The 26,259-nt window shown below is 39.0% G+C and overlaps 2 protein-coding genes and 1 non-coding gene across 4 annotated transcripts in view; 1 reads left to right on the top strand and 2 right to left on the bottom strand.

Annotated features, from left to right (window-relative positions):
- RINT1 (RAD50 interactor 1) overlaps positions 1–19,359 on the top strand; it is a 31,925-nt gene extending 12,566 nt beyond the window's left edge. The window contains 9 exon segments of the mRNA XM_032276336.1: positions 1,445–1,601; positions 2,488–2,598; positions 2,692–2,917; positions 4,015–4,152; positions 6,746–6,945; positions 15,247–15,461; positions 16,986–17,166; positions 17,236–17,354; positions 18,811–19,359. Coding sequence (XP_032132227.1) covers positions 1,445–1,601; positions 2,488–2,598; positions 2,692–2,917; positions 4,015–4,152; positions 6,746–6,945; positions 15,247–15,461; positions 16,986–17,166; positions 17,236–17,354; positions 18,811–19,003 — 1,540 coding nt within the window. The 3' untranslated portion in view covers positions 19,004–19,359.
- EFCAB10 (EF-hand calcium binding domain 10) overlaps positions 18,834–26,259 on the bottom strand; it is a 16,162-nt gene continuing 8,736 nt past the window's right edge. The window contains exons 2-4 of one of the 2 annotated variants that reach the window (XM_032276337.1): positions 21,234–21,398; positions 21,036–21,123; positions 18,834–19,180 (exon numbers count right to left, since the gene is read on the bottom strand). In XM_032276337.1, the coding sequence (XP_032132228.1) occupies positions 19,144–19,180; positions 21,036–21,123; positions 21,234–21,398 (290 nt within the window). In that variant the 3' untranslated portion in view covers positions 18,834–19,143. The remainder of the gene's footprint in view (positions 19,181–21,035; positions 21,124–21,233; positions 21,399–26,259) is intronic. The other variant, XM_032276338.1, reaches the window with a different exon arrangement.
- On the bottom strand, positions 23,448–23,589 carry LOC116550511. The gene has a single exon (XR_004268463.1). It is a non-coding gene; the product is annotated as a U4 spliceosomal RNA (small nuclear RNA).

The following is a 26,259-nucleotide window of genomic DNA, read 5'->3' as shown; positions in this document are numbered from 1 at the left end:
GAATTTTTTTTTTTTTGGGGATGGAGTTTCGCTCTTGTTACCCAGGCTGGAGTGCAATGGCGCGATCTCGGCTCACTGCAACCTCCGCCTCCTGGGTTCAGGCAATTCTCCTGCCTCAGCCTCCTGAGTAGCTGGGATTACAAGCACACGCCACCATGCCCAGCTGATTTTTTGTATTTTTAGTAGAGACGGGGTTTCACCATGTTGACCAGGATGGTCTCGATCTCTTGACCTCGTGATCCACCCGCCTCGGCCTCCCAAAGTGCTGGGATTACAGGCTTGAGCCACCGCGCCCGGCCCGATGCTTGAATTTTTTTTGTTACTAGTTTAGGAAAGTTTTATAGATTAATTCTGATAGCATTTTTGTGGGTTGTTGTTTTTTTTTCCCCCCAGACAGAGTCTTCCTCTGTCGCCCAGGCTGGAGTGTATGGTGTAATCTCGGCTCCCTGCAACCTCTGCCTCCCCCACTCAAGTGATTCTCCTGCCTTAGCCTCCTGAGTAGCTGGGATTACAGGCATGTGCAACCACGCCCAGCTAATTTTGTTGTTGTTGTTGTTAGAGCAGAGTTTTAGCATGTTGATCAGGCTGGTTTCAAACTCCTGACCTTGTGGTCCACCTGCCTCTGCCTCCCAAAGTGCTGGGATTACAGGTGTGAGCCACCACGCCTGGCCAGTTTTTGTTTTTTTTTTTTAGAGTTTCACTCTTGTTGCCCAGGCTAAAGTGTAATGGCACCATCTCAGTTCACCGCAGTCTCCGCCTCCCAGTTTCAAGCAATTCTCTTGTCTCAGCCTTCTGTGCAGCAGTGATTACACGCATGTTTCACCATGCCTGGCTAATTTTGTATTTTTAGTAGAGATGGGGTTTCTCCATGTTGGTCAGGCTTGTCTCGAACTCCCGACCTCAGGTGATCCGCCCACCTCAGTCTCCCAAAGTGCTGGCGTTACAGGCATAAGCCACTGCGCCCGGCCCATTTTTGTGTTTTAAAGACATGGTCTCACTCTGTCAGCCAGGCTGAAGTGAAGTGGTACAGTCACGGCTCACTGCAGCCTTGACCGCCCAGGCTCAATTGATTTTCCCGCCTCTTCTTCCTGAGTAGCTGGGACTACAGGCATGTACCACCATGCCTGGCTACTTTTTGTTACTTTGTCTAGAGACAGAGTTTTGCCATATTGCCCAGGCCTGTCTCAAACTCCTGGATTCAAGTGATTCACCTGCTTCAGCCTCCCATAGTGCTGGGAACACAGGTGTGAGTCACCATCATCATGCCTGGCTTTTTGTGCATTTTAACAATGTATATTCAATATAAAGTGAGATTACTTATTATTTGCATAATAATTACTATCTGATACATTTGTTGTAAAACTTTATTTCGTGTGTATACGTACATATGTGTGTGTATATTAGGTATGCTTTTGATGCTTTTTCCTTGACTTGATTATGTCAGAGATGAATTACTTACTGAGCCAAAACAGCTCCCAGAAAAATACTCTCTACCTGCATCCCCTTCTGTCATCCTGCCCATCCAGATTATGCTGACTCCTCTTCAGAAGAGGTTCAGGTATCACTTCAGAGGGAACCGGCAGACTAATGTGTTAAGCAAGGTGTGTTTTGCCAGCTCTTGTTCTTCATTTTTATTACTAGCAAACGTTTAGAGTTTCTGTACTATTGCTGATTTAAGTTAAAATCTGACTCTATTCACTTTTCCGTTTTTTTTCTAAAGGGCGAATTTCCTGTTTTGTTACTTCTCTTCATACATATAATTGAGGACTTGTGTTCATATACTGTAGGAAAATATGGTATTTTTGCTCTTGGGCGTCAGATATTACTGAATTATCATTGCAAAACAAAGCAAAGCAAATATTAATTACTTGGTATTTCTGCTCTTAAACCTGTATAAGACCTGTAGTTTTTGTAATGCAGACTAGCAAATTTTTTCTTAATTTACTTTTTGAAAATGAAAACCCTAAGAAAATTATATTTAAAAATTATTTTCATTGGCCAGGCGTGGTGGCTCACGCCTACAATCCAAGCACTTTGGAGGCCAAGGCGGGCGGGTCACCTGAGGTCGGGAGTTCAAGACCAGCCTGACCAACATGGTGAAACCCCATCTTAAAAATAAATAAATAAATAAAAAATAATAATTTATTTTCAAATGCTATTTCAAAAAATTTATAGGCCATCAGTTCTTTGTAATACTCATTTTACATATTAATGAACTGCTAGGTTTTAAATATATGTGGCATTGTAAATTTATGAGTTTATTGACTTAAGTCACATTATTGAAATTTATTGGAAGTACATTGGCAAACATTTGATTATTAAGCCTTGCAGGAGTTAAAAATTCAGAGTAGAAATTATGCTCTTACATACAGGAATTTTCAACTAATATTTGTAAGTGTCGTGCATATACAATTAAATAGATTCATGTAATTATAACTTTTTAATTGGAGTGACTTAAGAATTCAAACTATTTTCCTCCTTCCTTAGCCAGAATGGTACTTGGCTCAAATACTTATGTGGATTGGAAACCATACTCAATTTCTGGATGAGAAGATTCAGCCAATATTAGACAAAGTAGGCTGTTTGGTAAATGCAAGGGTAAGAGACTCAGTCCTGTGTTTCTGTTTTGGAACTATATGTGTGCCTGGATAACTTTTTATTTACACACCTGTTTGTATATTTTTTTTTTAGCTTGAATTTTCCCGGGGCCTTATGATGCTGGTTCTTGAGAAGTTAGCCACTGATATTCCTTGTCTGCTATATGATGATAATCTCTTCTGTCATTTGGTGGATGAAGTACTCTTGTTTGAAAGGGAGCTACACAGTGTTCATGGCTATCCTGGCACTTTTGTTAGTTGTATGCATATTCTTTCAGAGGAAACCTGTTTTCAGAGATGGTTGACAGTGGAGAGAAAATGTAAGTGCTGATGTGGCCAGAGGGTAGGGAGAGGTGTCTGTTTCTTTGGATATAAATTTTTGATATTTTTCTTTTCTGGTCCTGAGTGGGAACTAGAGGCATCTGAAATTTTCTTTGTCAGGGTTTTCTGAGTTTCCTTCAGAGATAATCTTTTCTTCACATGAAACTTCCATTTTTCCTGGAATTAGACTCTATGTGTTTCTAGAGTGGAATAGTAAAGCCAGTGGGGTATATAATTGTTTTATAGATTTTATCGTAGAATTTTTTATTTTATTTATTTTGGGACAGACTCTGGCTCTGTCACCCAGGTTAAAGCACAGTGGTGCGATCCCAGGTCACTGCAGCCTCCACCCCCTGGGGTCAAGGGATTCTCCTGCCTTAGCCTCCTGAGTAGTTAGGATTACAGGCACGCACTACCACATCTGGCTAATTTTTCTATTTTCAGGATTGACAGGGTTACAACATGTTGGCCAGGCTGGTCTGGGACACCTGACTTCAAGTGATCTGTCCACCTTGGCCTCCTAGTGTCAGAATATTTTTTTTATTTCTTCTTTTTTTTCTGAGATACAGTCTCACTTTGTCACCCAGGCTAGAGTACAGTAAGCTGATCATGGCTTACTGCAGCCTTGACTTCCTGGACTCATGTGATCCTCCTGCCTCAGCCAGCCCAGTAGCTGGGACTGTAGATGTGTGCTACCATGCCTGAATACTATTTGTTTGTTTGTTTGTTTGTTTGTTTTGTAGAGATGGGGTTTTGCTATGTTGCCTAGGCTGGTTGTGAACTCCTAGACTCAATCTGCCCACCTTGGTCTCCCAGAGTGTTGGGATTACTGGTGTAAGCCACCACGCTTGCCAGTAGAATCTTTTTGACTGTACCTTAGATAGTCAACTATTTTCAAAATTTGGGGACGCGGGGGTAAAGTATCCTGTTTAAAATAAAGCATTAATTAAGTCAAATTTAATACAACTAGTGGGAGATCGTAGGTTTTTTTTTTTTTTTTAATAGAAAAGCCGTCATTCCTAAAAAATTACAAATTGAATAATTAGAAATGCCTGCAACTACTTAATCAATATAATCCTTTTTTTCTGCTTATCAGTTGCTCTTCAAAAAATGGACTCAATGCTTTCATCAGAAGCTGCCTGGGTATCGCAATATAAAGATATCACTGATGTGGATGAAATGAAAGTTCCAGATTGTGCAGAAACTTTTATGACTCTACTCTTGGTTATAACTGGTAGGTATAAGTTTTTTAAGATACAACTTTGTTTTAAAAGTACTGTTTTCACATGGCATTTTTTAAAGTAGCTCAGTCGGCTGGATGCAGTGTTTCATGCCTGTAATCCCAGCACTTTGAGAGACGGAAGCAGGCAGGTTACTTGAGCCCAGGAGTTCCAGAACAGCCTGGGCTACATGGTGAAACCCATGTCTTCCAAAAAGTGCAGAAGTTAGCCAGGCATGGTGATGCATGCCTGTAGTCCCAGCTACTTGGGAGGCTGAGGTGGGAGGACAGTTCGAGCATGGGAGGTGGAGGTTGCAGTGAGCTGTGCTTGAGCCACTGCACTCCAGCCTTGGCGAGAGGGTGTAACTCTGTCAATGACAATAAGGTAATCAATAAATAAGTGGCTCAAGAAATTAATATTATGGTTGTCTTTAAATTCAGTTTCTATATTTGTAGAAACCTAACAATATTCTAACTTTTGGGTTTTTAATTTAAGGATTTAAACATTGGTGTACATGAAGGGAAACCTCCTGAATAGTTACACAGAAACAAATAAGATTTTAATTTTATTGTCTAAACTCACTTGCTATTGGGCATTTTAGGTGTCTTCAGTAAATGGTGATTGGCCTACATTTAAAATATTTTCTTGATTTTGATTTATCAAAGATTGCAGAAGAGAGTAAAATAATAAAGTAATTTTAGGGATTGGAATAGTAGTAGGAACTTTCATTATAGTGCAGGGATTCTCTGGCTGGAGGGTAGCCTAGCATCCTCTGGCCCTTGTTGGTCTTTAGGAATCACATTGTCCCATTGTGGGCCTGCAGGTTGTCCAGGTGCCACTGGGCTCTCATGGCCACCATCCCTGGCCCTCTTCACCTTCATCCACTAGCCTGTCCATTTCTTAGGCTTGTCTGGTAACCTGAAACCCAGTCAGCAAATAATTGCATATTTTTAACTATAAGAAAAATATGAAAACACTAAGACAAAAACATTAAGGAAAATTTGTGTGTCTCTTAAAAATGTTTTATTGGGAAAATTTTCACACATACACAAAAGTAGGATAATATGAACTCTCAGATACCCATTACCAAAGTTTTAAGCAATTCACACTTTTCAATTACTTTTTTCTGAAGTATTGTAAAGAAAATTTCAGACATGTCAACTGTAAATTGTTTATGTTTTTGAGACTGAGTTTTGCTCATCATTCAGGCTGTAGTGCAATGGTGCTCTCTTGGCTCACTGCAACCTCTGCCTCCCGGGTTCAAGCAATTCTACTACCTCAGACTCCTCAGTAGCTGGGATTACAGGTGCCCACCACCATGCCTGGCTAATTTTTTTTGTAATTTTAGTAGAGACGGGGTTTCACCATGTTGGCCAGGCTGGTGTCAAACTCTTTTTTTAATTTTTTTTTTAAATTTTAAAAGACAGGGTTTCACCACGTTGGCCAGGCTGGTCTTGAACACCTGACCTCAGGTGATCTGCCCTCCTCAGCCTCCTGAAGTGCTGAGATTACAGGTGTGAGCCACCACACCCAGCCCAAACTCTTGACCTCATGTGATCCACCTGCCTTGGCCTCCCAAAGTTCTGGGATTACAAGCACGAGCCACTCCACCTGTCACGTAAATTCTTAAATTTGTATTTTTTTTTTTTTTTTTGAGACAGAGTCTCACTCCGTCACCAGGCACAAGGCTGGAGTGCAGTGGCGCTACCTTGGCTCACTGCAACCTCCACCTCCGGGGTTCAAGCAGTTCTCCTGCCTCAGCCTCCCGACTAGCTGGGACTACAGGTGCGTGCCACCACGGCCAGCTAATTTTTTTTTTGTATTTTTAGTAGAGACGGGATTTCACCATGTTGGCCAGGATGGTCTTAATCTCTTGACCTCATGATCTGCCTGCGTTGGCCTCCCAAAGTGCTGGGATTACAGGCATGAGCCACCGTGCCCCGCCAATTTGTATCTTTGAATTTATCCAAGTTCTTCCTTTTTAAAAAAATGCCATTTGTTTGTTGAAGAAACTCTTTTTTTTTTCTTTTGTTTTTTGTGAGACAATCTCACTCTGTCTGTTGTCCAGGCTGGAGTGCAGTGATACAATCTTGGCTCACTGCAACCTCTGCCTCCCGGGTTCAAGCAATTCTCCTGCCTCAGCCTCCCAAGTAGCTGGGATTACAGGCATGTGCCACTACTGCCCAGCTAATTTTTGTAGTTTTAGTAGAGGTGGGATTTCACCATGATGGCTAGGCTGATCTCAAAGTCCTGACCTCAGGTGATCCACCTGCCTTGGGCTCCCAAAGTGTTGGGATTACAGGCGTGAGCCACTGCCTGGCTGAAACTGTAACTTTTATATATAATTTACTCGTTTGCCTTTTTAAAAAATTGAGGCATACTTTACATACAGTGTAATGTGCAGATCTTAAGTGTACTATTCAATGAGTTTTGGCAGACATACATACTTTTGAAACTCATATCCTTAAGAGAGCTCAGAAATAAATCACACTTGACTGGTCAATTGATTTTTGACAAAAGCACTGAATCGTGGCAGTGGGGAAAACTTGTAACTATATCTTGGATGGTATCATAAACCTTAATATGTGTTAATAACTTTTTCCACAGACAGGTATAAAAATCTTCCCACAGCTTCCCGAAAGCTGCAGTTCCTGGAGTTACAGAAGGACTTAGTAGATGATTTTAGGATACGACTGACACAGGTGATGAAAGAAGAGACTAGAGCTTCCCTTGGCTTTCGATACTGTGCAATTCTTAATGCTGTGAACTACATCTCAACAGTACTAGCAGATTGGGCTGACAATGTTGTGAGTTAATATTCTTTTATATTAAGTAATATATTATTAGTTTGAACTATTTTATTAATGCTTTTTGAAATTGAATCTATTGCAAGCAAAAATAAACATGCTAGATAGAATCATAGTGCCATGATTAGGAGGTGTAATTAAAACACAGTTTTTTGTCAAGCAAATCTCAAGTACTTAAATAATCCTGATATTTTAATGTGTTTAACCATTGGAAAAGCAAAACTTTCATGAAATAGTTGTTTATAGAGTGAACCATTTGGAAATATCATATATGGTAATTGCAATCACAAGAAAAGCTAAGATTAAATAGTGATGTCAAAAGCAATAAAATCCAGGACTTTAAGGAACATAAAAAAATGTTTAATACCTCTTGAATGTCTTCAAAACATGACAAATTATAAAGAGCCATAAAAATAGGAAGGAAACATTTGAAGTTTTAATCATTTCATACATTAATAAACTATTTGGCTGGGTGCACTGGCTCATGCTCGTACTCCCAGCACTTTAGGAAGCTGAGATGAGAGAGTTGCTTGAGCCCAGGAGTTGGAGACCAACCTGGGCAACATAGGGAGACCTCATTTCTCCAAAAAATAAAAAAAATAAAAGTAGCTAGATGTGGTGGCACATGCCTGTAGTCTGAGCTACTTGGCAGGCTGAGGTGGAAGGATCACTTGAGCCCAGGAATTCATGACCAGGCTGTGCAACATAGTGAGACCCTGTATCTACAAAAAATAAAAATAAGTAACATTTTGTGTATCATATTTTCAAATATATGCATGAGTAAATAGACTAGGTAAATGAACTTGTGGCTATCGCTTGACTTCTTACACTAATTTTGTTTTATTTAAACCTCTTCTGCCCCCCCATACTTGATTATTTTGAAGCAGATCTCAGATAACATATTTCATGGTAATATTTATATAGAGAGATGTATATTAGTATGCATCCCTAAAAGGTAAGAACTCAGTTTAAAAAAAGAAAACTTCACCACCATGATTGTATCTGAAACAAATTAACTGATTTATTTATTGAAAGGTTTATTTTAAATAAATCTATAAATAAAAACTTGGTCCAGTTAACAAGTACCATAAGACCTTTTCCCTCCAGAGTCTGTTGACCCTTCCCTTCTCCATGCAGATTCTGACATGATTTGATTTGCCTAATTATAATTAAGCAAACCAGCTCACAGATTGGATTTGTCTAACTATAATTATTAAGTAGTAGTTTATTTTTAGTCTTTTTATTAATTCAAGGAAGATCCTGGCTGTCGGGACTTTTGGTAACCAGATTTTCCAATAGGTGCTTCCAGACAAAAGTCTAATAATTAGCCTGTATAGCCTCAACATAGACAGATGAATTCTTTTGGATGTTTTAGATATTAACATCATCTTAGAGGACCTCCAGAACCCCTTCTTGGACAGGGTGCCCTTAAGTTAACAATCACTCTTCTAAGATCATCTGTGAGAATACAAAAGTCAACTTGGGTTTGTACCAACTTGGGTGTCCCATAAAGTAAATTTTATGACAGAACGCATTAACAGAACTAGGATGACCATGAAATGGTAAAGTGTACCTTAAATGTCAAACGAACTGTACTGAATAAATCTGATAATGACTGAAAATTTTGATATGAAATATTAAATAAATATATAATTGTGTCATAAAAAGAAAACAGGAAGATAAAGAAGACAAAAGCAATTTTAACTAAAGACAAAAATAATACTGTTACAATGTGATAGGTAAAGTGAGAATTTAAAAGTTATAAGGTTAAATAATTAGATTGATTAACTGAAGATAGGTGATAAATTCTACAGTATAATGGGAAAAACACAATTTTCAAGTGTGTACAGATGAGTCACAAAGATGGACAAGGTAAATTAATTTAAAATCTCTGCATTATCAAATCTTAATGCAATAAAACAAAAGCAGAAATGAAATATATTCATACATGGACATGTAAAAACATTAAATCCTTGGATTAGGAAGTAAGTCTAGAAAACATGACATATTTTAAATTATGAGTTTAAGAAAAAAAATTGTAGTATATTAATACATTATATAGTACATTTTGTTATATGTAGAACCAAAATTTATGATTACTTCTAAAGCATTATATAGAAGAAAATGTATTCCTCATAATAACTATTTTAATGTAAAAGAAAAAACCAAACAAACGTTTTTGTGTTAAATCCCAGGTAATAAGCCATATAAATAGGTAGCAAAAGTAAATATAATCATTATAGATATAAACAAGTTAAACACCTGATAAACACAATCATGGTTTATTCCTATCTGGAATCTGGCTGGGACTTAGTAATTATTTAAAGCTTTTTTTCTTTTCTTTTTTTTTCCTTGCAAATGCATCAGGATTTTTTTTTCTTTTTTTTAAAGGAATCTCGCTCTGTTGCCAGGCTGGAGTGCAGTGGCACTATCTCGGTTCACTGCAACCTCTGCCTCCTGGGTTCAAGTGATTTCCCTGCTTCAGTCTCCCAAGTAGCTGGTACTACAGCTGCCCTCCACCATGCCTGGCTAATTTTTTGTGTATTAGTAGAGATGGGGTTTCACCATGTTGGCCAGGCTGGTTTCGAACTCTTGACGTCATTCGTGATCCACCCAGCTTGGCCTCCCAAAGTGCTGGGATTATAGGCATGAGCCACCATTCCTGGCCTAAAGCTTTTTTTTTCTATAAAAATGTTTTTATTTTTATTTTATTTTTAAAGATGGGGTTTCACCATGTTGGTCAGGCTGGTCTTGAACTCCTGGTTCAAGACCTTGATCATTCAGGTGATCCACCCGCCTTGGCCTCCAAAGTGCTTGGATTATAGGCGTGAGCCACCACGCCCAGCCAAAATTTTTTTTTTAATTAATTATTTATTTATTTGCATGAAGGTCTCATATAAAAATGTTAACTGAAATCATGTGCATAATGTCATTCTGCTGAGCAAGGAAAATAAAAGTTATTTCATAATATGATTATAAGATAGAGGATAATGATCAATTTGTTTATAAAGTCAGCTAATCTGGCTGGGTGAGGCAGCTCATGCCTGTAATTCCAGCACTTTGGGAGGCCAAGGTGGGTCGATCACCTGAGGTCAGGAGTTTGAGAGCAGCCTGGCCAACATGGTGAAACCCCGTCTCTACTAAAAATACAAAAATTAACTGGGCGTGGTGGTGCACAGCTGTAATTCCATCTACTTGGGAGGCTGAGGCAGGAGCACCCTCTGGAACCCAGGAGGGAGAGGTTGCAGTGAGCTGAGAATGCACTGTTGCACTCCAGCCTGGGCAACAAGAGTGAAATTCTGTCTCAAAACCAAATAAAATAAAATCAGCTAATCAAACCCTGTCTCTAAAAATACAAAAGTTAGCCAGGCGTGGTGGTGCACGCCTGTAATCTCAGCTACTCAGGAGGCTGAGGCAGGAGAGTCATTTGAACTGGGGAGGCAGAGGTTGCGGTCAGCCGAGAATGCGCCATTGCACTCCATCCTGGGCAACAAAAACAAAACTGCATCTTAAAAAAAAATAGCTAATCAGCATACATAGATTCATTTTGCACTTTTTTATGTGTTGTATCTCTAAGTAAGTACTTTATTCTCTCAGCACCCCCACAGCTCCATATTCTACGAAGCATTTTTAGTGATGTGAAACAAATTGTTATTTTTGACTCTTGTGCCAGATTTTTAGCTTCAATGAAATTATTTGTAGAACATCATCAACTGTTTTATGTGGTGCGATAGTCTGTTAAGAAAGATGGCTGGGTGTGGTGTCTCACCCCTGTAATCCCAACACTGGGAAGGCAAGGTGGGCTGGTCACTTAAGTCCAGGAGTTGGAGACCAGCCTGGGCAGCATGGCAAGACCTCATCTTTACAAAAAATACAAAAAATTAGCAAGCATGGTGGCACACCCCTGTAGTCCTAGCTGTTTGGGAGGCTAAGGTGGGAGGATCACTTGAGCCTAGGAGTTGAAGACCAGCCTGGGCAGCATAGGAAGACCCTGTCTCTACATAAAATTAACTGGGCATGGTGGGCATACCCTCTGGTCCCATCTACTTGGGAGGCTGAGGTGGAAAGATTGCTTGAGCCCTGGAGGTTGAGACTGCAGTGAGCCTTGATCATACCACTGCACTCCAGCCTGGGCAACAGAGGGGAACTCTGTCTCCCTCCCCCTGCAAAAAAAAGATGAATAAGCCATCATTCCTACACTTAGAAAATGTATAATCTCATGCTGAATTAACTGGGTCCTCTCTCAGCAGAAAAGAATCAAATTTCAGAATTGATTTTTCAAATTGTGAATGAATTGTGTCCTAGTGTGGTTATTATGGTGCAAATCTTGCCGGGTGCTGTGGCTCACACCTGTAATCCCAGCACTTTGGGAGGCTGAGGTGGGTGGATCACCTGATGTCAGGAGTTCGAGGCCAGCCTGGCCAACATGGTGAAACCCTGTCTCTACTAAAAATACAAAAAATTAGCTGGGCGTGGTGGTGCACACCTGTAATGCCAGATACTTGGGAGGCAGAGGTAGGAGAATCACTTGTACTCAGGAAGTGGAGGTTGCAGTGAGCTGAGATTGCCTCATTGCATTCCAACCTGGGCGATGAGTGAAACTCCATCTTTAAAAAAAAAATATATATATACATATATATATATATATATATATATATATGTATGGTGCAAATTCTGTTTTAACCTCAAAAATACTTTAATCATTTTCACAGTCCTGTAGCCAGTGAATGCTTTGTAAGTAAAAATTATTAAAGCTTTTGTATTGCATAATTAGAAAATGGACAAAGAATGGACAGAGTTCATTTTCCATTTGTTTCAGGTTCTCTACTGATAACTGTCCATTGCCAGATTATACCAAGCCTGAAATATGCAGCCTTTCAGAATTAGGAATTTTTCAGTTGTAGGTGACAGAAGCCAGATTCAAACTGGCCTAACTTGGGGTGTGGGGTAAGGTATAGGAGGTGCAAAATTTAACTTTTTAAAAGGATTAGGCATGGCTGTTCTGAAGTTGCTTATTTCTGGTTTTGTTCTGAGGCAGGCTCTGGACATGTGGCCACAGGTAGTTTCAGGCTCACGTGGTCCTTCTGCAATTTCAGAGTGCTGCTTCTCTGATAATTTTAGCAGAAATACCAGGGTGCCTCTCATACATCCATCTCTGAATGATCACTGGTGCAGCCAGGGCATGGGATCACCAAGTTATGTGTGCATTCTTGGCATCAAAGGATAGGGCTGACACCACCTAAGTTGTCTCAGAGTGGGGAAGAGGCAGTTCCCTAAAGGAAAATTAGGGTACTGTTAAAAGAAGGGGACAAGTTGCTGGAGAAGTAAAAGTAAGTGATGCCCATGATACATTGCATGCAAACAGATATGGGGTGGGAGTGCTCGGGGAGAGAGGCAGTTGGGGAGAGAGAGAGATGATCTAGGTTTATGTTGGGTAGTCGGAATTTTAATAGTAAATGTATTTTTTAAAAACCCAGATTTTATGCTTTGTTATCCATGAAGTCTTTGGGAGAATTCTAGATGGCTTTTGGTTTTTATTAATTTTTAATTAGTTTTATTTCAAGAACTTTAAAAGAAAAGCAACTGAAAATTCTTAAAAAAAATTTCAAGGGTAGCCAATTTTTTTTTTTATTTTTTTTTTTTTTTGATTCAAGAGTCTCACTCTGTTATCTAGGCTGGAGTGCAGTGGTGTGATCCTGGCTCACTGCAACTTTTGCCTCCAAGGTTCAAGTGATTCTCCTGCCTCAGCCTCCTGAGTAGCTGGGATTACAGGCATGCACCACCATGCCCAACTTATTTATTTTTGGTAGAGATGCGGTTTTACCATGTTCGTCAGGCTGATCTCGAACCTCAGACCTCAAGTGATCCTTCTGTCTCAGCCTCCCAAGGTGCTGGGTTTGCAGGCATGAGCCACTGTGTTTGGCAATCAAGGGTAGCCAAATGTCTGTTGCCCTTAACATGGCTTATTGTGATGTGTTTATTGCCTAAAGCTATTCAGAGTTTTAGAAACAGCAACAGCCACCTTGGCAAGGTGATTTATTTAGTCATTTGTAATTGTATTTTGGAAAAACAAAATTTCAGACCTTTATAGTTAATCTTATGCTTAAATGCTTATTGATAGTGTAATTTTAAAATTATTTTTATTTTTATTTAAAACAAGGCCAGGCATGGTGGCACACATCTGTAATCTCAGCACTTTGGGAAGCCAAGGTGGGCAGATCATCTGAGGTCAGGAGTTCCAGACCAGCCTGGCCAACACGGTGAAACCCTGTCTCTACTAAAAATACAAACATTAGCCAGGCATGGTAGTGTTCGCCTATAGTCCCAGCTAATCAGGAGGCTGAGGCAGGACAATTGTTTAAACCAGGGAGGCAGAGATTGTGGTGAGCAGAGATCGAGCCATTGCATGCCAGCCTGGGGGACAGAGCAAGACTCTGTCTCAAAAAAAAAAAAAAAATTAAAAAACGAGTTTTTTTTTTTTTTTTTTTTGCTCTTGTTGCCCAGGCTGGAGTATAATGGTATGTTCTCAGGTCATCGCAACCTTCACTTCCTGTGTCCAATAATTCTCTTGCCTCAGCCTCCTAAATAGCTGGGATTACAGGCATGTACCACCATGTCCAGCTAATTTTTGTATTTTTAGTAGAGACAGGGTTTCACCATGTTGGCCAGGCTGGTCTTGAACTCCTGACCTCAGGGTGATCTGCCTGCCTCAGCCTCCCAAAGTGCTGGGATTATAGGTATGAGCCACTGTACCTGGGCCATAGTGTCATTTTTTGGTTAAGTTCATGATTACCATACACAGAAGGTGAAAAATATTTTTCACTATATATAATCCACATGTGTGATAAAAATTCAAAAGCCAAAAAACTATAGTGAAAATCTTAATTCTAATCTTCCCTCAAGCCAATCACTTTGATCAATTTCTTGTATACACTACTGAAGCTATTTATATAAACACTGGTGTGTGTATGTCAACATACGGTAACATACTATGCAAACTCTTCTGCTTTTTCCAGTTAACAATATATCTTGAGATTGTTCCGTTTCAGAACGGTTTAACATTGGCTAGTGGGAATGTAACATGGTGCAGTTGCTGTGAAAAACAGTATAGCAATTCCTCAACTGGCTTTTTGTTTTCTGACATGAGATCTCATTCTTTCACCCTGGCTGCATTGCAGTGGCACAATGTCGGCTCACTGCAACCTCTGCCTCCAGGGCTCGAGCAATCTTCCCTTCGCAGCCTTCTGAATAGCTGGGATTACAGGTGTGCGCCACCACACTCAGCTAATTTTTAAATTTATTCTAGACATTAGGTCTCACTATAAAATGATCCTCAGCCTCCTAAAGTGCTGGCACTACAGGCATGAACTACCTACCATACCTGGCCTTTCAGACTGTTAAAACATAGACTTACCATAAGATCCAGCAGTTCCATTCTTCAGTACATACTAAGAGAAATGAAACATATGTTCACATAAAAACTTGCACAAAAATGTTCACAGCAGCATTATTCATAATAGACAAAAAGTGAAATTACTCAAATGTCCGCCAGCTGATGACTGGATAAAATGTGGTATAGCTATATAATGGAGTATATTATTACCTGGGAATGTAAAAAAATGAAGTGCTGATACGTGTCACAATATGGACAGACCTTGAAAATATACTAAATGAAAGAAGTCACAAAGAATCATACATTCTGTGATTCCATTGATGTGAAATATCCAGAAAAGGCAAATCCACTGAGACAAAGTAAATTAGTGGTTGTCTAGGACTGGGGGCAGTGGGGAGACTGTATTGGGGGTATGGCGGCTAAGCGTGAGGGCTTTTCTTGGGGAGTAATGAAAGTGTTCTAAAATTGTGATGGATGCACAACTCTGAATATAGTAAAAATCATTGAATTATATACATTTATTTATTTTAAACGGAGTCTCACGCTGTTGCCCAGGCTGGAGTGTAGTTGTATGATCTCGGTTCACTGCAACCTCCGCCTCCTCAGTTCAAACGATTCTCCTGCCTTGGCCTACCGAGTAGCTGGAATTACAGGCATATGCCACCACACCTGGCTAATTTTTGTATTTTTAGTAGAGATGGGGTTTTGCCATGTTGGCCGGGCTGGTTTTGAACTCCTGACCTCAGGTGATCCACCCACTTTGGCCTCCGAAAGTGCTGAGGTTAACAGGTGTGAGCCCCACTGCACCCAGCCCTATTATACACTTTAAATGGGTGAATTGAATGACACATGAATTGTGTTTCAAGCTGTTAAACTATGTTAATGTGTTAACATATTTTTGCTTTCAGTTCTTTCTACAACTTCAACAGGCTGCACTGGAGGTGTTTGCAGAGAATAATACTCTGAGTAAATTGCAGCTGGGACAACTAGCCTCTATGGAGAGCTCTGTCTTTGATGACATGATTAACCTCTTAGAGCGTTTAAAGCATGATATGTTGACCCGTCAAGTAGACCACGTGTTTAGAGATGTTAAAGATGCTGCCAAATTGTATAAAAAGGAAAGGTATGTCCTCTGCCTGAGTCAGCTCAACACCAGTTTGGTAAAAGTTAAAGATGGTACATGTGGTCAGATTTCCAAGGTGTCTAGAAAGAACCTGATTTGGCCTTATGTACTTTAAACTTTATTGCTGGTAAAAATATTTCTAAAATATGTTGTCTTGGACTTTTATTTTTGAGACTGTCCTATTCTGTCACCCAGGCTAGAGTGCAGTTGTGCAGTCTCGGCTTATTGCAACCTCCACCTTCCAGGTTCAAGTAATCTTCCTACCTCAGCCTCCTAAGTAGCTGGGACTACAGGAATTCACCATGAGGCCTGGCAAATTTTTTTTTTTTTTTTTTTTTTTTTTTTGAGACGGAGTTTCGCTCTTGTTACCCAGGCTGGAGTGCAATGGCGCGATCTCTGCTCACCGCAACCTCCGCCTCCTGGGTTCAGGCAATTCTCCTGCCTCAGCCTCCTGAGTAGCTGGGATTACAGGCACGCGCCACCGTGCCCAGCTAATTTTTTGTATTTTTAGTAGAGACGGGGTTTCATCATGTTGACCAGGATGGTCTCGATCTCCTGACCTCATGCAGTCCACCTGCCTTGGCCTCCCAAAGTGCTGATCTTACAGGCATGAGCTACCACACTTGGCTCTCTCAGACATTCCTAATCAGAACTGATTATAAGTTAGCTGTTTGTAAATACATGAGTAGAAGGATGGTGTGTGGTCGGGTTGAATAGCCTAACCCATCTCCCATTTTGCACAGTCAAGTGCACCTGTAGTACTTTTGTTGGACAGTTTATCCCACTACCATTCCTTGTGTACACCTGTGTTACTTCCATCTTGGAAAGCAGGCAGTATCTTTTTGTCCTACCATAGTCCCTACCACATAGAGTGCTTATAATCTGTTATTAGTCGTGTTTTTACTGAAAACGAGAGCATAATATTAGCTGATGTTTTAATTAAAATGCTAAAGTCAGGCTGGGCGAGGTGGCTCATGGCTGTAATCCTAGCACTTTGGGAGGCTGAGGTGGGTAGATCACTTGAGGCTACGAATTTGAAACTAGCCTGGCTAACATGGTGAAACCCCATCTCTACTAAAAATACAAACATTAGCTAGGTGTGGTATGGGCACCTCTAATCCCAGCTACTTGGGAGGCTGAGACAGGAGAATCACTTGAATCCCAGGGGGCAGAGGTTGCAGTCAGCCAAGATTGAGCCACTGAGCCTGGGCAACAGAGCGAGACTGTCTCAAAAAAAAAAAAAAAAAGCTAAAATTGACATTTAAAATTTTAATTTCTTTATATCAATATTTCACATTAAAATTTGGGGATATTTTGGAAATATCCTCATATTAAAGAGTAATTGAGAGAGAAAATATAAATACAGGTACTTTATTTTCTGAGAGAGGTTTTAATGTTGGGCTGTGTATTTTTCTTATCCAAAATGCCCCAGCACAGAACGCTTCCTCAAATTTAAAATGATTTAAAAACTTTAAAAATACAAACTGATGAAAATTCTGTGGTAAAAATGAATGTTTTTTCCAGGTGGCTGTCCTTGCCGTCTCAGTCAGAGCAGGCAGTCATGTCCCTGTCCAGCTCAGCCTGCCCGTTACTGCTGACGCTACGAGACCATTTACTGCAGCTGGAGCAGCAGCTCTGTTTCTCCTTATTTAAAATGTTCTGGCAAATGCTTGTCGAGAAGCTGGATGTATACATCTACCAAGAAGTAAGTAAGAATAGACTATTTTTGGACTGTGATAATAAAGACAACTGTTACATGAATTCTTTGTTTCAGATAATTCTTGCTAATCACTTCAATGAAGGAGGAGCAGCTCAGTTGCAGTTTGATATGACTCGGAATCTTTTCCCTTTGTTTTCTCACTATTGCAAGAGACCAGAAAATTATTTTAAACAGTAAGTTCAACATTTAACAATTAATATTCATGTATCAAATTGTTATAGGAGGCTAACTCCTTTTAACTTTAGGGTTCTGGAGATGTTGGGGTAGGATAAGATTAGTGTAAGTTTTAAAACATTGTCTACTGTATGCTTACAGCACAGTGGGGAAACCAAAATGACCATGTGGCCCATGACCTCAAAAAGTTGACCAGAACTAGATATATGTTGGGTTTTGTTTTCTAGTTTTTGGTTTAATGTTTCTATTTGCTTAGCTACTGGAGGAATAAATAGAAAATAAAAGCAAATACAGTTGTGCCCTGTTCACAAAATATGTTTAATACCTAATAATAGGCTAGGACTGAAAGAAATTTGTTTCCTTAAACATTTGACATTAATTTTGGCTCTAAATATAATGATAAATATAAGAATTACAAATGTTTTCAGAATTAGTTGATTTGAAGTTTAAATTATAGTCCAAGCATAGTAGCCCACAACTCTAAATCTCAGTACTTCGGGAGGCAGAGGTGGCCTGATTGCATGAGGCCAGGTGTTTGAGAGCAGCCTGGGCAACATAGCAAGACTCCATCTCTACAAAAAGTATTTAAAAAAAAAAAAAGCCAGGTGTGGTGGTGTGCACCTGTAGTCCTAGCTACTTGGGAGGCTGAGGCCGCAGCAAGCTATGATCATGCAATTGCACTCCAGTCTAAGTGACAGAGCAAGACCATGTCTCAGAAAAAAGTGAAATTTAAATTGTTTGGTTTCTGTCAGGTTATAAAGCATTCATTTTAAACTTATGAAAGCTTATGTTTAGATGTTTCAGTATAATAGAAATTTTTTTTTTTTTTTTTTTTTTTGAGATGGAGTCTCTGTCACCAGGCTGGAGTGCAGTGGTACAATCTCGGCTTACTGCAACCTCTGCCTTCACAGTATCTGGGACTACAGGTGCACGCCACCATGCCTGGCTATTTTTTGTATTTTTAGTAGAGACAAGGTTTCACCCTGTTGGCCAGGCTAGTCCCAAACTCCCGACCTCAGGTGATCTGCCCACCTCAGCCTCCCAAAGTGCTGGGATTACAAGTGTGAACCACTGCACCCGGGCAACTATTTGTTTTTAAAATTCATTTTCATGTTCTTTCTGCTTTTATTTTATCCCTTATTTTTGTCGTTTCCCATATTCTAATCTACTTAAAGTTATACCTATATTTAATAGAGTGTTCATATGCAGTATTTAGGGGCATGGATACATATTGAAATAGGGATCCTATTACCTTATAGTGAAGAAATATAAACTCTGCACCTGTGTAGTCTTACCATATTAACTTACCACATTAAAAGAACCAATAAATCCCTATTTTCGTAGTGAACATGCGGACCAGCAGTGCAGAGAAACTGTTTAGATTCTCAAATTGTTGTAATATGGATGATGCAGATAATGTAGATCTCACTTCCCTCCTTTGTTTTCCCTAAACAGTATAAAAGAAGCCTGTATTGTTCTGAATTTGAACGTCGGTTCTGCACTACTCCTGAAAGAAGTACTGCAGTCAGCTTCAGGGCAACTTCCTGCCACAGCAGCATTAAATGAAGTTGGAATATATAAACTGGCTCAACAAGATGTTGAGATTCTACTTAATTTGAGGACCAATTGGCCTAATACTGGAAAATAATGTTTTTCAGAGAAAGGTTTTTTTTGCTTTTTAAGAAGCAGCCAGTTTGATTTCAAGTTATATGATGAATGATGAAATTCTGAATTAATGAAACTGGAAAACTTTATGGAATCATTTATCATCTTGGACTTATAGTGTTACTAGAATGCCGACCATATTTCCATAATCCTCTTGTTCCTAAGGAAACAAAAACAGAAAACGAAAAAAACAATGAAATTCTATTTACAAATATAAATGCCAAGTATGTCTGTTGAATGAAAGAGCAGACGTATTATAACCAACAACTTTCAATTTCCTGTGATAATTAAGGGAAATTCTACTGTGGATAATCAAACATAGTAAATTTTTTTAACTCACTTTAGAATTCATATTTATAATTGAGGCTTCTATATCTAGTTTGGGAATTCACTGTATTTCCATAAGAAAACTGGCAAGATACTGTGGCTCATAGCTGTAATCCCAGCATATTGGGAGGCTTAGGTAGGAGGACTGCTCGAGTCAAGAGTGCGAAACCAGCCTGGCAACATGTCAAGACCCTGATGCATGCCTGTAGTTCTGGCTACTTGGGAGGCTGAGGTGGGAGGTTAGCTTAAGCCCAGGAAGTCAAGGCTACAGGGAGCTGTGATTTTGACACTGCACTCCAGCCTGAGTAAGTGAACAAGACCCTGTCTCTAAAAAAAAAAAAAAAAAAAAAAAAAAATTGTGAGATGATGAATGAGGATAGTTGTGGGAAATGAAAAATACTCCCATTTTAGGCCAGGCGTGGTGGCTCAAGCCTGTAATCCCAGCGCTTTGGGAGGCCAAGGTGGGCGGATCATGAGGTCAAGACATCGAGACCATCCTGGCCAACATGGTGAAACCCCGTCTCTACTAAAAATACAAAAAAAAAAAAATTAGCTGGGTGTGGTGGTGTGCACCTGTAGTCCCAGCTACCTGGGAGGCTGAGGCAGGAGAATTGCTTGAACCCGGGAGGCGGAGGCTGCAGTGTGCTGAGATCGCACCACTGTACTCCAGCCTGGCGACAGAGTAAGACCCTGTCTCAAAAACAAAAACAAAACCAAAAATTTTTATTATTTATGTAACTGATGAGACAAAAATCTCAAAAGTTTTTTCTTGTAACTCTTTCTTGACCTTGGGTGCTGTATTCAATAATAGTTTCTTGATTAATCTCAGAGTAAAAATCCTTAAAAAATTGAGCTAGATTCCCTGGAAACTTTCTATAACTATTAAATTTTATTCCATTCATTCATTTTTCTCTGACTTTACTTAGCACTGGGTTAGTATTTTTAATCCTATAATATCTCAAATCTAAAATTATCAGACTAGCGTGCAGCCTATGCTATTGACAAACATTTACTTTGCAATAAATAATTTTGAGGAAATATTTTGAGATATTCTATTAGTATATATTTTAAATAGAGTTTCCAGCTAGTGTGTTGAGATCAAAGCATTTGTTAGTTGTCCTAGCATATTAATGCTTCTTCACCTCATCCTTTGAGAATTGCTGGGGCTTCCTACTAAGAAAAGAATGCAGCAGGCTGGGCTCGGAAGGTCATGCCTGTAATCCCAGCACTTTGGGACTCCAACGCAGGTGGATCACCTGAGGTCAGGAGTTCGAGACCAGCTTAGCCAACATGGTGAAACCCTGTCTCTACTAAAAATGCAAAAACTAGCTGGGCATGGTGGTGCACATCTGTAATCGCAGCTACTTGTGAAGCTAAAGTAGAAGAATCACTTGAACCCAGGAGGCAGAGGTTGCAGTGAGCCAAGGTCATACTACTGCACTCCAGCCTGGGCAACAGAGCAAGACTACATCTCAAAACAAAAAAAAGAATGGAGCTGTCTCTGGAACTTACTATTTCAGAGCTTAGAGACTTTACTGTTAGCCTTCCCTCTCCTCACTTTTCAGTCAGCTGAAAATTTCAAGGGAAAAAAATATTTCTTTCAAAAGATAGGAACTTATTTTAAAAGGTATTGTATTTCAAAATCATGCTATCTTATTAAAATAGTTGTCATTTAACAATAAACATACACTTCATCCTTGAATTGCTCCAAAGTGATTCTGTGTCCATCATCTTCTAAATCTTCATCTTCAGTGCACAGACCAAGGGTTTTTAGGGCTGTAAAATAATGAGAAGAAATGAAAATTTACAAAGTGAGAATGATTTTCTGCTAGAAAAAATTATGGAATGGCCACAAACTATTACCTCAATTTGTAGAAAGTACCGACCTTCTTTATACTGCACAAATGATATGGTGCCTCTGTTGGAGGAGTCCATCATCTCAAACATAGATACAACATTAGAGTTATCCATAAAGAACGGGAATGCTACGCCTGTTACTTTTGCAATTCTCAGACGTTCCAATAGAGATATTAAATATTCTCTTGGTTTTTCTGCAAAAGAATAGTTCCAGCTCTTTCTGATATGAAATTAAAATATGTTGCAAATAGAAGTAGTCATTTAACAATTATTAAACAGCTGTAGCGGGGCACTGTACTAGGCACTGGGGATACAGGCCTTTTCATAAAACAGTTCAGCAAGAAGATAAGACATCAAACACTTAAATAATTACAAATATAAATGCCCTATCTCTGATGATTGAATAGAAAACTACAGAAATTGGACCTGGGCATTTTTTAGAAAAACTCCCCAAGTGACTATAAATTGTAGATGGGGTTGAAAACCAGAAAGATAGAGGGAACAGCATAATGCAGGAAAGAAGTTGGCCACCTAAAGAGCAGAGAAAATATAAGTAGGCCAGGCGTGGTGGCTCACACCTATAATCCCAGCACTTAGGGAAGCTGAGGCGGCGGATCACCAGAGGTTGGGAGTTTGAGACCAGCCTGACCAACATGGAGAAACCCCATCTCTACTAAAATTACAAAATTAACTGGGCGTGGTGGCACATGCTTGTAATCCCAGCTACTTGGGAGGCTGAGGCGGGAGAATTGCTTGAACCCAAGTGGTGGAGGTTGCCCTGAGCAGAAATCGTGCCATTGCACTGCAGCCTGGGCAACAGAGTGGGACTCCATCTCAAAAAAAGATACATATGCATACATACATACAATGTATGTATTTTTTTTTGAGAGAGAGAGATATACATACAGAGACTTGGAATAAATATGGTCTTCTAGGAAGCATATGTATTCATTTCTGACATAAAAGTATTTTGGATAAATAATATACTGTAGTTTAAGCAATTTTAAAAATGAAAAATCAAGATCAACCTACTTTTCAGAAATAATTCAGGACAATCATGATGAAAAGCAGCCAAAAGGAATAGAGATAGAGCAGTTTGGATGCTACATACCTCTTGCTGCTTGATCATTTTATCATTTCAATCTTAAGCTTCATGCATATATTTTTAAAGTTAAACAGCGACAGGATCTGGCTGTGTTGCCCAGACCCGGCTCAAGCAATCCTCCCACCTCAGCCTCCCAAAATTGCTGATATTATATGCATGAACCACCATGCTTGGACAACTCACATGTTCTTTAAAAATTTGAGTTACATCATTACTGATAATAAAAGTAGACAGAAAAGTATAATGAACCCATCACCAACTTCAGCTGTTAAAATTTGTGGCCAATCTTATTTCACTCTAACCCTATCCACATCAATTTATGAGGAACAAAATTAATCTTGTTTGTGCTTAATTGAGGATTGACAACAGGACAAACAACAGCCCAAACCATAGACATCTCGGTTCATTTTACACAATTCTGACTGAAACGGTCAAGCAAACTTTCCATTCAATCAGTGCCAAAACCATTGTACCAGATAAGCTGCAGACAAAAGCACAGCTTTCAATGGAAATTTTAAAACAAGTAGCATCAAGATCCTGAGGCATTTCTTCAAAGAATTGAAATGAGATGAAAGAAAGTTCTACAGTATGATCCTGAAGAGAAACTCTATCAAAGGAGTGGGTACCAAGAGGTGACGTGGTCCAGTCCAAGCACAAGTCAAGAGCAACTGTCATGGCAATAGTTTTTTGGGATGGTCAAGGTATTTTGCTTGTTGATTTTTTTTACAGTCCCAAACAATAACATCTGCTTATTATGAGAATGTTTTGAGAAAGTTAGACAAAGCTTTAAAGAAAAGCCCAGGAAAATTTTACCAAAATGTCATCTACTGCAACAATGCTCCTGCTCCTTCCTCTCATGGAACAAGGCAATCTTACAAGAGTTTCAATGGGTATCATTAGCACCCACCTTACAGTCCTCATTTGTCTCCTTTTGACTTGTTTTCTGATCTTAAAAAGTCTTTAAAGGGCACCCATTTTTCTTTAATGATGTAAAAAAGACTGCATTGACATGGGTAAATTCCCAGGATCCTCAGTTCTTTAGGGATGGACTTAATGGCTGGTAACATTGTTTACAAAATCATCTCAAATTTGATAGCGCTTATGTTGAGAAATAATTTTTAATCTTTTTTTTTTCCAGTCTCTGTAGAGACTGTCAAAAATTGCCAATGCTGACTATACTGCAGGTCATCACAGTGGGGTATTGGGGAAAAGTTTTCAATTACCAATAATCGTGCCTCAGATAAACCTCATAAGCTATGATACTGCCACTATGCAAAGCTAATTTTTAATCTTTTAATTCCATTTCTCTATGAACTTTTTGAAGTCCCCTTTTACTTACTTTTTTCATGAGAAGACATATAATGTACTCTGTTAGCAATTTTCAAGTATAACTGTATTATTAGCTGTAGTCACCATGATATACAGTACATCTCTTGAACTTACTCCTCTTCTGAAATATGTCCTTTGGCCAACATCTCCCCAATAACCCCGCCTTCCAGCTCTTGATGACCATTCTTTTATTCTTTTTATGAATCTGACTTTTGCGGATTCTACATACAATTAAAATCATGAGGTATTCTTCTGTGCCTGATTTATTTAATGTTTTCTAGGTTCATCCATGTAGTTGCAAATGATAAGATGTCCATTTTTTTTTAAGTTGAATGGTATTTCATTGTCTATATATGTCACATTTTCTTCATCCATGGACACTTAAGCCATTCAATATATTGTCTATTGTGAATAATGTTACGATAAACACAATCTTCAACATACTGATTTCACTTCCTGTGAATGTATGCCCAGTGGTGGGACCACCAGGAAAGTTCTATGTTTAATTTTCTGAGGAACCACCATGTTGTTTTCCATAATGGTTGTACTAATTCACAATCCCACCAGTAGTGTACAAGGGTTCCTTTTTCTCCATATCTTTGCCAACACTTGGTATCTTTCATCTTTTGTTAGTGTTTTAGAGATGGGGTCTCATTATGTTGCTCAGGCTGGTCTTGAACTGCTGGACCCAAGTGATCATCCTGCCTCAAGCTTCCTGAGTAGCTGGGACCGCAGGCATATGCCATAGTGCTTAGCTATCTTTCTTGATAATAACCTTTCTAACAGGTGTGAGGTGATAGCTCATTGGGGTTTTAATTTCCATTCCCCTGATGATTAGTGATATTGAGCACTTTTTCATATACCTGTTGGTAACTTCTTTATCTTCTATAGAAAAATGTCTATTTAGGTCCTTTGCCTATTGAACAAAAATTGGTTATTTTCTTGAGTTCTTACAAGTTTTGGATATTAATCCCTGATCAGATACATAGTTTGCAAATATATTCTCCCATTCCATAGGTTTTCTCTTCACTCAGGTTATGTTTTAAATCTTTTAATTTATAGGGTTTCACTCCATCTTCATCCTTGGGAATTTATGTGTTGAAACCAGAAGTAGACTTTTAAATCTAGTATTGTACCTTACTTGTATAAGCAGGTTCCAGCAATAAATAGGCCACTAAAGGCAGTCACATTTTGTTTGAAGTCTGTTTCTTCTTCCTGCACCATGTATCAAACTCAGAAACTGGAAATAGGCCAAGTTTAAATTTCAACTCACTATCTTTTTAAGGCTTGAATAAGTAAATCATGCTAATGGAACTTGGTGTTAACACTTTGATGAAAACCCAAACCAGTTTTATTGTTGTGTATCCTTTTAGGCTGCATGAGATGTTATAATGTTTATGCTTGTATACTACAATTTATACTGTACTCTGCTTTTGAAAATGTTTTGAGCCGGGCACAGTGGCTCATGCCTATAATCCCAGCATGTTGGAAGGTCAAGGTGGGTAGATCACATCAGGAGTTCAAGACCAGCTTGGCCTATATGGTGAAACCCCATCTCTACTAAAAACGACAGCCAGATGTGGTGGCAGGTGCCTGTAGTCCCAGCTACTTGGGAGGCTGATGCAGGAGAATCGCTGGAACCAGGGAGGCGGAGGTTGCAGTGAGGTGAGATCGCACCATTGCACTCCAGCCTGGACGACAGAGTAAGACTCTGTCTCCAAAAAACACAAAAAAACAAAAAAAAAAACCAATGTTTTGAAAATGCTCACAGCATAAATATTTAAAGACAGAACCTTTTTAAAACATGAAGGGAAGAGTCAAATGTTACTAACCAACTATGTTACGTAAATGTAACTGGTACTATATGCCTGGTACTATGTGAAGCATTTTCTATGAATAACTTCATTTACCCCTCACAACAGTCACTTGCTCAAGGCCACACAGCCAGTATGAATCCAGGCAATGTGCTTCTAAAGCTTGCAGACTTTACCACACTCTACTAACTAAAATATGGGAAGCATCTTCAATGGTCAAATCTAGTCAGTCACGATGGTCTCTACTGAGTTTTTTCTCAATAGCTTTCAAATTCATTTCACTCTACCAGTCCCACAGCAATCTCTCTCGTTTGGGTTACTATTAATATAATTGTGTTATTTATAATTTTATTAAAGCCATCCCCTAAAACTTCATATTCCCTCCTTATATTGCATAGAATTATCACTGGGAGAGGCTGACCAGCCAGCAACTATATATATGGTATATATATATGTGTACATATGTGTGTTTATATATACACACTGTGTATATACATTCTTATATATACACTGTATATATACACAGTATATATGTTTACATATGTTTATATATACATTTATATATGTACTATATACTATGGAGTAATACTGTATATATATTTACATATACTGCGTATATATATGGGGTATATATAAACATATATACATAAACATGGTGTACATATACACCATATATATACACAGTATATATATGTGTGTGTGTGTGTGTATATATATATATACATATACATATATATATACACATATATATGTATATATGTATGTATATATATGTATATATATACACATACATATACACAGTACATA

Source organism: Sapajus apella, unplaced genomic scaffold, assembly GCF_009761245.1.
Source record: "Sapajus apella isolate SASKATOON/1434 unplaced genomic scaffold, GSC_monkey_1.0 scaffold7, whole genome shotgun sequence".
NCBI lineage: Eukaryota > Metazoa > Chordata > Mammalia > Primates > Cebidae > Sapajus > Sapajus apella.
Note: the sequence above shows the minus strand (reverse complement) of the source record. Positions and strands in the feature narration are given on the sequence as shown.